The sequence below is a fragment of the Cyanistes caeruleus genome, chromosome 19, assembly GCF_971803275.1.
Source record: "Cyanistes caeruleus chromosome 19, bCyaCae1.hap1.1, whole genome shotgun sequence".
In the NCBI taxonomy this organism is placed as follows: Eukaryota; Metazoa; Chordata; class Aves; order Passeriformes; family Paridae; genus Cyanistes; species Cyanistes caeruleus.
In genome coordinates, this window is record NC_141719.1 from 289040 (window position 1) to 302420 (window position 13381).

Here is a 13381-nt window from a genome sequence, read left to right on the forward strand (position 1 = left end):
AGAGGGTGCCGGGGCACTGAACAGGCTTCCCATGGAATGGTCACAGCCCGAGGCTGCTGTAGCTCAGGGAGTGTTATTGCAATGCTCTCAGGCACAGAGGGATTCTTGGGATGTCTGTGCAGAGGCTGCAGTTGGACTTGATAATCGTTGTGTGTCCCTTCCCACTCAGGAGGTTCTGTGATTCTGTGAACTGATGGAAGAAGCAGAAGTCACCTGCAGAGGCACTGGACATGCTATCCTCTTTCCCTGTCAGTAGTCCTGGAAGTGCCAGCATAGTGCAATCTGCATCTGCAAGTTGTTGATACAGAAATCCTGCTATAGTCTTAATAAAATTATTCATCTATGAGCCCCCTGGAAGGTCTGAGTGCTCAACCACCCTCTGCAGGCGCTGCTGGTTCCAATAGGTAGCTTTAAATTAAATGTTCAACATTTCACTTATAAACAAAATGGAAACCAATGTGAAGAAGCTGAAGGACAGAAAGCCCATGAGTGTAAACAGCAAACAACTCTGAGCAGTAATGTGACAGCTATGGTAGAAACTGTGAGATGTTTAAGATATAATTTCTGTATATTTATGAGATGAGATCTGCACAAAAAGTATTATGAGCCTGGCAGAGAAATAAACTACAGAGTACTGGCTGGTCTTTGTATTTTTTTTTTGGACATCATCATGTTTTGAATGTTCATGCATACTGATTAAAATTTAGGTTAGGTTCTTGACAGCTGTTGCCAAGTTTTGTCACTCAGCGCTTTTTAGATGCTGTAGATTTAACCCTTCTGGAAGCCAGTTTCCCAGATACTGAGGGCAGATAATATTCTGCCATGTCCAGCTGAACTGATGCATTCAGACTTCCTGAGGAAAAAGCCTCTTGAGTGCTTCTAAAATATTTATTTATCTAAGCTTCATCTTACTGAATTTACTGTTCGCTGAAACAGGCAGGACTCTCTTGTCCTGGCATGAGATAATATGTTTGACTTCACTCTTTCATTCCTATGGAATGATATTTGAGATGCATGACTTTTTTCATTTTTTCTACAATATCGGGGGAAAATAATTTCAAAGGGAGAGAGAATTTTGCTTAACATCTGGGAGCAAAATGGAGAAAGTTTGATAAATGACATTTTGCTGACATGGAATAGCATCTAGCTCAGTGGAGGAATCTAGGGCATTGCCAGTAAAAGGATTTTTAAAAGTTTAGCTCAGTTGGAAGTACAGTGCTGTGCTGTATACATATGCTTGACTGTGACAGATTATTCCAATTGTCAGATTTAAAAAAGCAAAAAAATTCAGTCTCAAGTCATGCAGTAGTCTTAATTTCAGGAGCAGCCGTGTCTGTATACAATAGACACAGACATTTTTTGACTACTTAAGTCAGCAGAGGAGATTCTTGTTCAAAATTTATATTCTGTTCAGAGGTTGATTACTGTGTTAAGTATATGGAAATATTTGATACACTAAGCATGGCATCATCAGCTTATATTAATAACCCAACTGCATAAATTTAAATTCTTTCAGGTGTTGACTATTCAACTGCTCTTCATTTTAGCCATTTTGTGTCTGAGACACATTGAGTTTAAAATTTGCACATTATTTTGATTTTATCCATTGCACATAGATCCTTTATGCATAAGCTTAATTACTGTCAAATAAACAAAAATCTCATCATGTGTACAAGTTTAAACTGGAAGTAACTCAAAGCAGTCAGACCTTTGCAAGCAGAAATAAAACCTGTGACTTACAAGAAAAAAAAAATCATAGCCCAAATCTTTCCTGGAGAACAGGCTTTAGCCCTATAGTTTCTTCCCGGTCTGATGAAAAATGTCTTTTTTTTCTTCATTTACCATAATTGCCTCTGAAATATAACAATGAAACCATTAGCAAAACACTGAACTGACAAGCAATCACTGGTTTCAGATCAAAACAGGGTGCTTTCCTTGCTCTGAAGAAACTTGTGTCTATATCCTATAGAGGTTCTTTGTGAAACATCCAACACTTACAGGTTAGTGTTATAGTTGAGATCTGATCTGTCCCTCCAGCATGAATTGGAGGGCAAGGACCCCTCTGTGCTTTTCTTTCAAACCAGGGTCTTCACCAATTCTGGTCGTTAGGAATGACCCTGACCACTGCACATCAGCCATAACAATTAGTGGGTGAGACATTTTCTGCCAGCTGCATAAAAATCACTGTAGAAGCTGCTCAGTGCTGTGCCACAGAGTCCAGGCAAAGCAGAAGATGTATGAACAGCCTCCCTCCCACTTCCTTCAGGAGTATCTCTAATAAAATTGGAAGTCAGAGATTTCCAGTTCAGTAGGCATTATGTCAAGGTGATACATGAGAACAGTAGTTCCTGGAAACTCCATATGCCTGGAAATGGAGCATGTTTCCCTTGATGTACATCTGGAGGGTTCTGACAGGTTCCTGCTACTCCCATGGTCACTGTCCACTGGCTTTCCCATAGAAGTGCTCAGAAAGTTGCAGGACCAGTAACATGGACTATCAAAATGAAGGTGTTTGTTAATTGAGTATTTTGTAGCATAAAATGTTAAATCAACTTGCTGGAATAAATTTTACCATGTAGTCCTTTATTGTATGATCACCTAAAATCTGTCTCCAGTTTGGCTACACTGAACTAACTGAGAGTCTGACTGTTTGGAATTATGATTTGTTACAGTACTTCTCCTGCATATCCCTATAGTTGGGATTCTACCTCAAAACCTGAGATGTAATATTAGTAAAATTTTTTTTTCTGTAAATAAATTCTACTCTCTGTAAATAAATCTCTGCTTAGTACTTGTATTATTGTTTTGTGCACATAAAACTGAATGGCTTTAGATTTGCCTGGATGGCGAAGTGCATTTAGATTTTTCCAGTAATATACTTAAAAAACAGATCCTGCAGAAGCCTGAAGGAATTCTGAGTGGGCATGTAGTGATGTCTGAATTTTCCCATAGGTCATGTTGAAAGTCAAATTAGATTGTGACATTAAATAACACCATATAGTGTGTTCACTCCCTCCTGCTCCAACCAGAGGCTCAGAGCAGTTCCCTTAGTGTTTTACAAGAGTTAGGTTGATTTTGGGGTGGGTGATAGGTTCTGGCAAGGTAGGTGATCTTGGAAAAAACCTTAGCGTTTGTCTTTTAAAGACCAGAAATGCAACATTTGCGGGGATAATTTGTATGAATATAAAACTGAGGTCAGGGGTCTGGGTGGGCTCAGCCTGGAGAAAAGGAGGCTCAGGGGGGACCTTCTGGCTCTGCACAACTCCCTGACAGGAGGGGACAGCCAGGAGGGCTCAGACTCTGCTCCCAGGGAAACAGAGACGGGAGGAGGGGGAATGGCCTCAGCTGGTACTGGGGGAGGTTTTGGTTGGGCATTAGAGAAAATGTCTTCATTGAAAGGCTTGTCAGGCATTGGAAGGGGCTGCCCAGGGAAGCTGGTAGAGTCACCATACCTGGAAGTATTCAGGAAACCTGTGGATGTGACACTTGAGAATGTGGTTTAATGGTGACCACAGTGGTGGTGCTGATTGGACTGGATGATCCTAAAGATCATTTCCAGCCATAATGATGCCATAATTTCCATGTGTGTGTGCAAATGTAATTGAGTATGTCTAAAAGATGTGTCAGACCTGTTGGAAAAAGAACTTGGAATCAAACTGTACTTCAAATGATAAACTTTCGGGGTCTTGTGGAAACTGTTTTTGTCCTCTGGGTGATTTTCTTTCTAAGGGGATGCCAAAAGCATCAATTCAGATTATCAAAGCTCCATAAAACCCATTTACCATTTTTGTTGTATCCCTGAACCTTCAAAAACAGAGATTAAAGCACCAGTAGATGCAGACAGGACAATCTATGCATGGCACATTTTCCGGTATCCTTTCATTCTGATTCTTCCTTTCTTTTTTTTAATTACAGTTCTTTGAGGTTCCATTTGACTCAAATATGAACAGGACTAAAAACAGACCACTGGTGCGAGGACAGATCAGGTAAGGCAATGCACACCTGCTCTGGCTAAGGAGGAATAAACCTTTTATCTATTTCCAAGTTTCCCTCCTTCTTTAGATGACGAAAAGTAGCACTTTGAGACAAAACACTAAAAGAAATGCAACTCTTTGTTCCTTGCTATTTCTTCATGTTTATAACTTTCAGGTGAGGAGTTTGGGCACTGACAGCTATAAAATACTGAATTTCTCAATAGGGTAGAATTTCTCTTCATATTACATATTTCTTCATATATGATGACTCTGTGCATGGTGTGGCAGCATGCAGTTATGTTCCACTGAACTTTTGTTTTGTAATAAGAAATCTTAAAAATTTCCCATCTAAGAAAACAAAAATGTGTGTTGCTTTTACATATCTAGCTCACAATTGTTGCATCTTAGGAAATTAATTTTAAAAATTGTCATCATAAAGTTTGTCATAATCTAGAACTAAATTCCTCTCTGCAAAAAAAGTTCTACATTAGCATAGGAAATTCCTTTTAAAAAAAAGTCTTCCATTCCTTCTCTTTTCTTGATTATGTATCAGTTGAGTTTCTCAAGGGCTGTTTTGCAACTAAAAAAGCAAAGTGAAAAAGAACATCAATAAAAATCTGCCAGCTTACTTGCAAACTGAAACTGAAGGCCCAATTCATAAATGATTCAACAAACAATTTTAGTATTGCATTTCCATGATTTGTGCCAAAGAGTATTTATAACAAAATTATGTTTTCCCTTAGGCTTCTGTGAACAGTTGATCCTATTTATTTCTGTGTTTTATCTATCACCTTTGGAGGACTGAAAAAAACCATGACAGATGAAATTACAAGAAAATTGAGACAAAATAGTCAAGTGAACCTTGGGGGTAAATTCACTCTTGTGGTAAATAGAGCGCTTCAATAAACTTGTTCTGATTTGTTCTCGAAGGTGGTGCTAATTGCAGATTCCCAAGTTAATTTTACTTAAAAACATATTTTAGGGACCACTGCAGTGAGGACATCATCTGATATACAGTAAGTCAGGCTTAATTGTGTGGTTCGGGGGACCTGCACTTCTGCCTCCCTTGCATGTTGTCCTTAGGCCCTGGGAGAAGAAACACTTACTAGGAGGAAAAATAGTGGGGAGATTTTCTTTTTATTATTTTTATTTTCTTTTTATCTCTGCTAGTGTGGTTTGCAGTGCTTCTGGAGTTAAAAATATAACTAGGAAATTTTCTGTCAACTTCTAATTCAGAGAAAGCAATTTATTTTAGGTTTCCAGTGTCCTTAAATTAACTTCACTGTCACCTGAATGCACCACAGATTGGCAAAACCATATTTCATGGATTTTCTTACTTCCCCCTTTTCATATTTGCTTTCACCACAAAATGGTAATGTTTGGGACATTGGGCAATCACTCATCAATCTATCTGCCTACCTGTCAACAGCTAATTTAAATTCCTTAAAGTGTCACTTCCCTTGAATAATGCTGCTCTTGCTCCCTGCAGACCATGGAGTATGCAGGCCTTGAGTTGGGGTTATTTCTTCTGCAGTGTGCCAGAAGAGAATAATCCAGTGCAAGTGATCTAACCTTGAATTTTGCCACATACTTCCTGATATTCCTTGAGCTCTTTCCTTCCTGATTAAATATAACCTGTAAATGGTTATGCTAAAACCAGTCAAAAGCAGACAAGACAGGGCTGGATAAATAGTACATAAGAAGCTGGTGTCTTGGCTCTGGGAAAGAATCTGCAAAGTTTGGGGAGTTCTTGCCCAAAATTTGTCTGACATTTGAGTTTTGACATTTTCTTCTCTTTAGCTGCTTCATGTAATGAAACATTTTTAGTTCTGCTGTGTTACAACATCTGTGCTATCCAGTGCAAATGAGATATCATTTTGTAATCCATCTTCATTTGCACTGTTTGTAAATATATTCTCATTTTTATCTTGCTGCCCTTGCTTTTTATTTATCCGTCATAGTTGTTAGAGAGCTGGACAATATGGATAGCAGTTTCTGTCCTGAGCTTGAGATTCTTTTTGAAGAGTGAAGGTTTTTAACTCTCCATCATGTTGGCTCTGGACCTCCTTGGAAAGGCTTTTAGTGGTGGTTTTGATGTGACTCCTGCCCACTGAAAACTTCACTGAAGCCAGTGAGAGACTTTTAGAGGTTGTGCCATCACAAATAGAATTCTTACATGCTCTGAATGTAGGGCCAGAATCAAACTGGTAACCTCAGTGAGAGGATCTTGGAGTTAGTGAGTCATGCAGTCCCTGGATGAGCTGGTGTCTCAGTTTTAAGCAAGGTAATTCACAGAGGTGGCTTGTTAGGACATGTTAAGCCTTTGAAGAGAAACTATTCCTCTGTGTTTTGCTTTGTGGCCTCTGTTTGCAGCTTTAGCCCCCAGTTTGTTTAGGGTTAAGATCAGCTGTCTGTTCTGAGTGATCTTGCTTCCAACAGTGTTTCTCCCCTGAACAATGTTTCTGCCTGAAACCTTCACTTTGAGAAAACACCACAAATCTGTCTCAGGGGCTTGTTTCCCTGCATACACATTCATGTGGTTCCCAAGCCCCTACATGTCACCATTTTCTCTGAGCTGCTGTGGACTTGCAGTTTTCTTTTGTCATTGATGAGGAACCTCAGTAACTTTCAAAAAAGGCTCTGTGGCCAGGGCTGTACTTTGAGGTGTAGAGATCTGGCTGGAGACAGTATTGTTCTCTTACTGGTGCCATTGAAGAAGTCTCAGTTGAGCAACTTTGGCCCGTCCATCATTCCCTATGAGCCAGGAGCCAGTTCTGCAAAGATCTCTGGAAGGATGGAATTTGGAAAAGTAATTTTGCTCCATCCTTTGTGAAGTCTCTCCATTGCATCATCTTGATAGCTGAAACAATTACTTAGTGGCTCAGTGTGCCCCTGCTTTATATTTTATATATTTGGGCTGGACAGTCCATAAAGGCAATGACACAGACAGGTTCTGCAGAGCTGGGGCTGCTGAATGTAGGGACAAGATCACATTTACCTTATTTGCCAGTCTCCAAACCCACCTCTCGAGCCCCCAGGGAATCTTCTGACACTGTTGGGAGATTTGTGACAGACAACACCAGATAGTTCATTGACTGCTTGCTTTACAATGTTCAATTTAATTTGTAATGCTCTGAAAAAATGTTCTCTTTGAGCAATGAGATGTAACCATCCTTAATCTCTATTCAGAGAATAATCAGAAACATCCTGTTGCAAAAACAACAGGAGTAGACCCGAACACAGCATACCACTGAGTGCCATCCATCATCCTGACTGCCCATGTGTCTTCCTCCTCTGACCCCTCAAGTCTTGTTTGGAAATACAAACAGCTCAAGATGTTCTTTATACTTGGGCTGCAGTGTTAAACTCATTGAGCATATTTGTGTTCTGCCTTATAATAACAGCTGATACTGTTTCCTTCTTTTCCTTCGGTGAATTTGTTTTGTGTCATTGACGAGGAAAAATTTCATGTGCTCACACAATCTTAGATTTGTCTGAAGTGGCAGCAGTTTTTCCTGACTTCCTGTTGGGTGTGATTTATTCCCTTGGTTTTTAAGGTAATGGATTAAATTTTCCTGCAGATTAATTTTAATAAATCTCTACTATGAGCTGCAGTAGCTGAGTGAGATCAACCCCAAGGGTAACAAGTGCCCTGCTCTGCTGTGTTGTGCAAAGTGACAGATTTGATCAGCCTTTACCTGCACACACTCCTAAAAAGTTGCAGTTATACAAACTTAAGGTACTGCTGGATCTGCTCTGCTAATCACTAATAAAATTTTTCATAGTTGTATAAGAATTGTTTTTCATCTGAAAAGAAAAAAAGACCTTAAACAGTATGTTCTAAATAACAAATTCATGGCAGTGTAGATATTGTTCAATTCTGCTCCTCTATTATTTTGCAACTTACAGCTGTTGTCTGTACCCAGTCCTTTGATTTGGCCCCAGCAGTGGCTGCCTGGATGTGGGCTGGTGGCTCCTTCCTTGCTAGCCTGGACCATGAAGCATTGTACAGGTAGCTTCAGAGGGTGGTCTGGGCTGAAAGGGGCCTCAGGAGAGATGAAGACCCATCTCCTGCTCACAGCAGTCTTAGCGCTGAGACCTGGTTGCTCCAGATCTTGTCTCCAAACTCTTCAATATAATGGCTTCAAACTGCAAAAGAGTAGATTCAGATTAGATCTTTGGAAGAAGTTCTTCCCTGTGAGGGTGGGGAGGCCCAGGCTCAAGTTATCCAGAGGAGCTGTGGCTGCCCCAACCCTGGCCGTGTCCAAGGCCAGATTAGACGGGACTTGGAGCGCCCTGGGATAGTAGGAGGTGTCCCTGCCCATGGCAGGGGCGTGGAAAGAGATGAGCTTTATGGTCCCTTCCAATCCAAACCATTCTGGGATTCTGTGATAAAACTAACATGCTGTGGAATTTATTGGTATTCTCCTTACACAGATTATTTGTACTCAAGCTACTTTTCTATACCCATTTAAGAAGTTTAAGTCTATTAAAATAGCAGAAGGCGGCACAACACAGCTTATGCCTTGAATGCTTTAACAGAAGTAAATCTTTGTGTTTGATTAATATTTTTTCCAAGAATCCCATCACCCTTTTCCCTTAGCAATGCCCAAGGAGCTATGTTCTGTCTGTGAGCTTTCCACTTCTCATGTTCACAGTTGATGGTTACTGCACTTAATGGAGGCAGTAACACTTCTACTGATTGATATTTCTGAGTGGAGCATTGTCTTGGCTCAGTTCAAGCTATAAGCCGAACTCTTGAAGAATCAGACCAAAAAGGGCTCCTATGCTATTACTATTTCTCACCAATGGCTTATATTTGTGAATAGTAGTCACAATTGCAGATATGGAAGTTGGGTTTTCATGAATTAATAGAAAACTGCAACATGTGAAATCTTATTTATTGAGAAGCACATTGTGACTCTAGACTTCTTCTATATAAAGCTGAGTTTTTTGACTCTGCTGCCTGTAGCAGACCTACTGCTACAAGTGTAACAAAACCAGTCCATGCTGAAAAAATGTGTGCATTTTAAAACAAAGTTTCTCCTGTAATCACTGTGGATAATTCAGGGTAATTAGCTTGTTCCTTTGCTTAACACTAATGTAAATCAGGAATGTTCCTACTGATGTTAGTGGAGCTGCATGGATATAAGTGAAGGAAAATCCATGTCCTGGGCTTACGCTGAGACCTGCATTAAGTGTTTTGCTAGCTCTGGTTAAGCCAGAGATCTAAAACCTCCCCAAGGGTCTTGGTACAACTTTGGGTCCCCTTTAGGGCTCAGCCCCTGCTTAGCTGGTGGCTCTGCTCCCTTGGGTGGTCATTTCAGACAGGTTTCATTCTACTTAAGTTAAAACAAATAAAACAAAAACTCCATAAATCTAAAGTTCTTCAAGAATGATCATTTTTAAGAGATCACATGCTCATTCCCTGCAGGGGAACATTCTGATGCTTTGTTTAGAAAATACCTCATTTTAAAGGGTCTGCCCTGAGATCTTTTTGAATGATAAAAATGTTTCTTTTTTCAGTGGGAGGCTTTCCTCTTGTTTAAACAGGGCACAATTCAAAGCAGGCACCATCACAGCAGCCTTTTCAAGAATTTCTTATCCTGCTTGTATTCAGGCTTTACTATTAAAAACAAGTAAATGCATTCCTTCTCCTCCACCACCCTCCTACCTTCATTTGTTTTTCTACCCTGTGTTTTCCAGGAGCTATTATTGGCTGTGTTTGGTAAACAAGAAATTTAAAAAGCAGCTTTATATTTTTGACGTGTACAATTGCTTGTAAAAATGTACTTCTTGCCTTTTGAACAGTGGGGTATTTTCATTTTTTTTTTTTTCTGGCGTGGTCATGTCACAGAGAGGTGTGTGGGGAGAAACCTTGGGGCTAAAACATAGTTTAATGAGAATAAAACCCACATCTAAAGAGGTTCTAATGTAATGATACAATGCTTACTGTGTCTCTTTCCCAAAGGGGATATGGTTGACAGTATTTGTATTTCAATTATTTATTCATTGCCTGCATGGGATGTTGATTAAATGGTTCTAAGGTACTAGAGGCCTTTTGTAAAATACACAGAAAAGTGGTGATACTGCACATTATCCTCACATCAAAATGTGTGTTAGGAGGAAATTATATGGCTCTAACTACATATGTATTTTGTTTCTTAGGGCAATAAAGAGGGTTGTTTTATTAACTCCACATTTAAATTTTTTTCAGTTGAAATGAAGCAATTGTTGATTCTCCAGCTCACTCCTGCCCAGGCCTCATTCTGCCACAGCTCAATACAGACATTCCTTTGCAGGCAGCTCTATTTGGTAAATATAAATCCTGCAGAAACACTTGACCCCTCATGCCTTGCTGCTTTTCAGCTCAGCCTATGGGTCTTTACCCCCAAATTATTTATCTGAATCTTTAATTATATGTGGGACAGTTGATAAATCAGAGTGTGCCTTGCCCCACATTAGGAAACATCCCACGTGCTCATGTATAAAGCTGGAGTCACAGTACATTTGACTAAATAGCAGCTTCTTCTGCTTGTGGAGAACATTGCAAAGAAGTGATACAGGTTCCTAATGGAATTGTCTTATCCTCTCATGTCAGCTCCTCACTGGGGCGGGGGTGGTGGGGGGGTTGTGGATAGGGCCAAGGGAGCTGGAGGGAACCGAGCCATTGTGCACTAGTCCTGCCATCTTTGTGTCTAATCTGAATGGGCCTCTTGGACATTGATTGCAGCCATTGCCTCCTTTCTTCTTTAATTGACTAGTGATGAGTCATTTTCTCCAAAGGTGTTGTTAAAGTGAGTTTTTACAAACAAACAATATTTAAGCTCAAAGCCCAAGATCCTTTCCCCGTCTTGGGGGCAGTGTTCCCCTGATGGCTCTTCTTCCCATGTCTGTCAAACATTTCAGGTTCATATTTGTAAATTCTGGCTTAATGCAGTCAAAACCTCAGCACTTTGTTCCCTGTATTAGTATTGAACCTTATCTGGTTTAACCACAACAGTGTCATCATTCACCCTGTGCCAAGTGGTGTAGGAAATGTCACTGCTCAACAAGTCCATTATGGAGCTGCCTTTGATTAGGAGCTGCTATACCCTGAGATCTGTTTACAGTGAGTCATGTTAGAAGTGAATTTCTCTCTGTGAAGGATAGAGTTTGTCATGTCTCATACAAGTTACAACTTACGTGTTATCAGCTTCGCAAGTCAGATATAAAAGAGGTTTTTCTTGCAGTTTAATTAGCTGTGCAAACACAGATGCTTGCTCTCTGGTATCTATTACTAGAAAAGTTGCATTCCTGAGGTTGAGATATGTGGAGAACTGCTTTGATATGTTTTATTTAGTTCTTTATTTATATATAAATTTATATTTATATTATTTATATTTATTTTTATTTTTATTTTTTATATATTTATTATTTATATTTATAATATAAAATTATAAATCATGCTGTAAAGGAACCACAGTGACTCCTATTGCTGCCTATGTGACAATAATTATGTTCTATTCATGCACTTTGATGGTATATGAAAGGTTTTTTGTTTTGTTCCACTGAAAAACCCCATAAATCCAGATGGTAACTGTAGATAATCTACCTAGATAATAGTGCAGAAATCCCAAAATACAGCCATCCTCATCCTCTTCACTTCTGAGATAAGACTTTGCAGCTAAGAGTTCTCTCACCCAAGCTCTGGATGTCAAAGGCATGTTTGCAGTGGTGCAAGATGGGCAGAAAGGATTTGGCTGAACTTGAAATTTATCAGGCTCAATCTGCTCCATTTCTCTTCCACTGACTGGTGTCTAGAAACTGTTCCTCTTCCCATGGCAGACCTTTGTTTCTTGTCCTGCTCTCTTTTGCTATAGTGAATAACTTAATTTCTTCATTTTTATTGCTCCTGGAAATGTATTTAGAAGCAGTGTTCCCATGGTGGGATGACTGGACTATCTTCTCTCTTTTGTTTTTTTGAAGAGCGGGTTAATAAATATCCTAGAATGTGAGTTTTCTCTGAATGGGATTGAGATCTGGCCTGAGACTTCTTTACCCACTGCTTTCCAAATGTTATGTGAGGGCTCAGCAGAAGCATATGTAATATTTAATCATTCTAAATCAGAAAAGTGTTTCTGGAGAGACCAAATTACCCATTCTGTTCATCAGGTATTGTCTGGCTCTTAAACAAAGAGAGAACTTAGATTTTGAAGTAGAATGAATAGATCATTTAATTGCCACTTTCTAAGGTTAGATTAAAGAGGAGGATTTAGTTTAAATATTATGGGGGACATTTTTCAGATTTACCGTAGGTTTGTCCTGTAAGCACTTTAAAAAAATATTTACATTTTCATGACTGTGGGGAATCTGTGAATATTATTAGTCACCCTTTCACTCCTACCTAACGAAGCCACATACCACAAACGTGTTGACGCTCCACAGGGTTGCTCAGGGTTGTTATGATTAACATTCTGGTGTAGATATCAAGTGTAATAAGAGCATAAACATTTGGTAAGTATAGGTCCTTTTCATTTGTAATTCTTTATTTCCAAGTGAAGTGATGAAGCCCAGTTGGAGTGTCTGCTTAATAACAAAGAGCAGCATAAAAGTTTTATTTTTATCTGAACTGCAAGTCTCCCCATGGTACACTGAGCTACCTCATCCCAGACCTGGGCTCAGACCTCAGGACAGGCTCACAAAAATATTAAAAAAACAGATCCTGGTATTGTTTGCAGGGAGTTAGATGAAAAAATAATTTTTTTTAGAAAAAATGAGTGCAGGAGATGTGTAGGAGAAAGCTCAATGCTGAGGGTGGGACTCTTGATCTCTCCTTCCATGGTTGAGTTGAGATTCATGTATCAGTCAAGCCAATTTTGATTTACTGAACCATAAAAAAGAGATTGTCCCTTTCAGGATGAAATGATTGTTTTAAATCAGCCATGTTTGTTTATGATAGTTTTAAAACACCTCAATCCTGGCAGGAGATACAGAACATCTGCAGCTTGGGTTCTTGAGGACTGAAGGGAAAAAAATTGCCCCACTTTGCGTAAAATACGGTGTTGATTATACTTTTATACAATGATACACACCCATGGCAGGGTGACCTGGGCTACATGCTTGGTCTGTTTCTTCTTTGGGAGAGAAATTATTTGACACAAACAAGCAGTGTTTTATCCTAGCCTGTGTTTATTTACACTAAATACACTTTTGAGCAAGTATATTTGATGGCAAAGCCGGAGCTGGTGGTGATTTAGAGGCAAAACTCAAAAAGGCAACTCCATGATGAGACTTAGCCAGTGATACATATTTATCCATCACTGAACTCCCTTTATGTCAAGTTCTCCCTGTATGACATTCCTTGGGAGATTATGACATCACTCACTGAATCCTTCAATGTTTCCCTGTGGTTGATTCAGCTGTCA

The 13381-nt window shown here is 39.5% G+C and overlaps 1 protein-coding gene across 8 annotated transcripts in view; it reads left to right on the plus strand.

Moving 5' to 3' along the window:
* Nucleotides 1-13381, plus strand: part of COX10 (cytochrome c oxidase assembly factor heme A:farnesyltransferase COX10) — a 169510-nt gene that overhangs the window by 131241 nt on the left and 24888 nt on the right. For 6 of the 8 annotated variants that reach the window (XM_086857707.1, XM_023938430.2, XM_086857706.1 and 3 more), the window contains one exon: nucleotides 3916-3986. The exons of the other annotated variants lie outside the window; for them this stretch is intronic. In XM_086857707.1, coding sequence (XP_086713833.1) covers nucleotides 3916-3986 — 71 coding nt within the window. The remainder of the gene's footprint in view (nucleotides 1-3915; nucleotides 3987-13381) is intronic. 8 annotated transcript variants of the gene reach the window in all.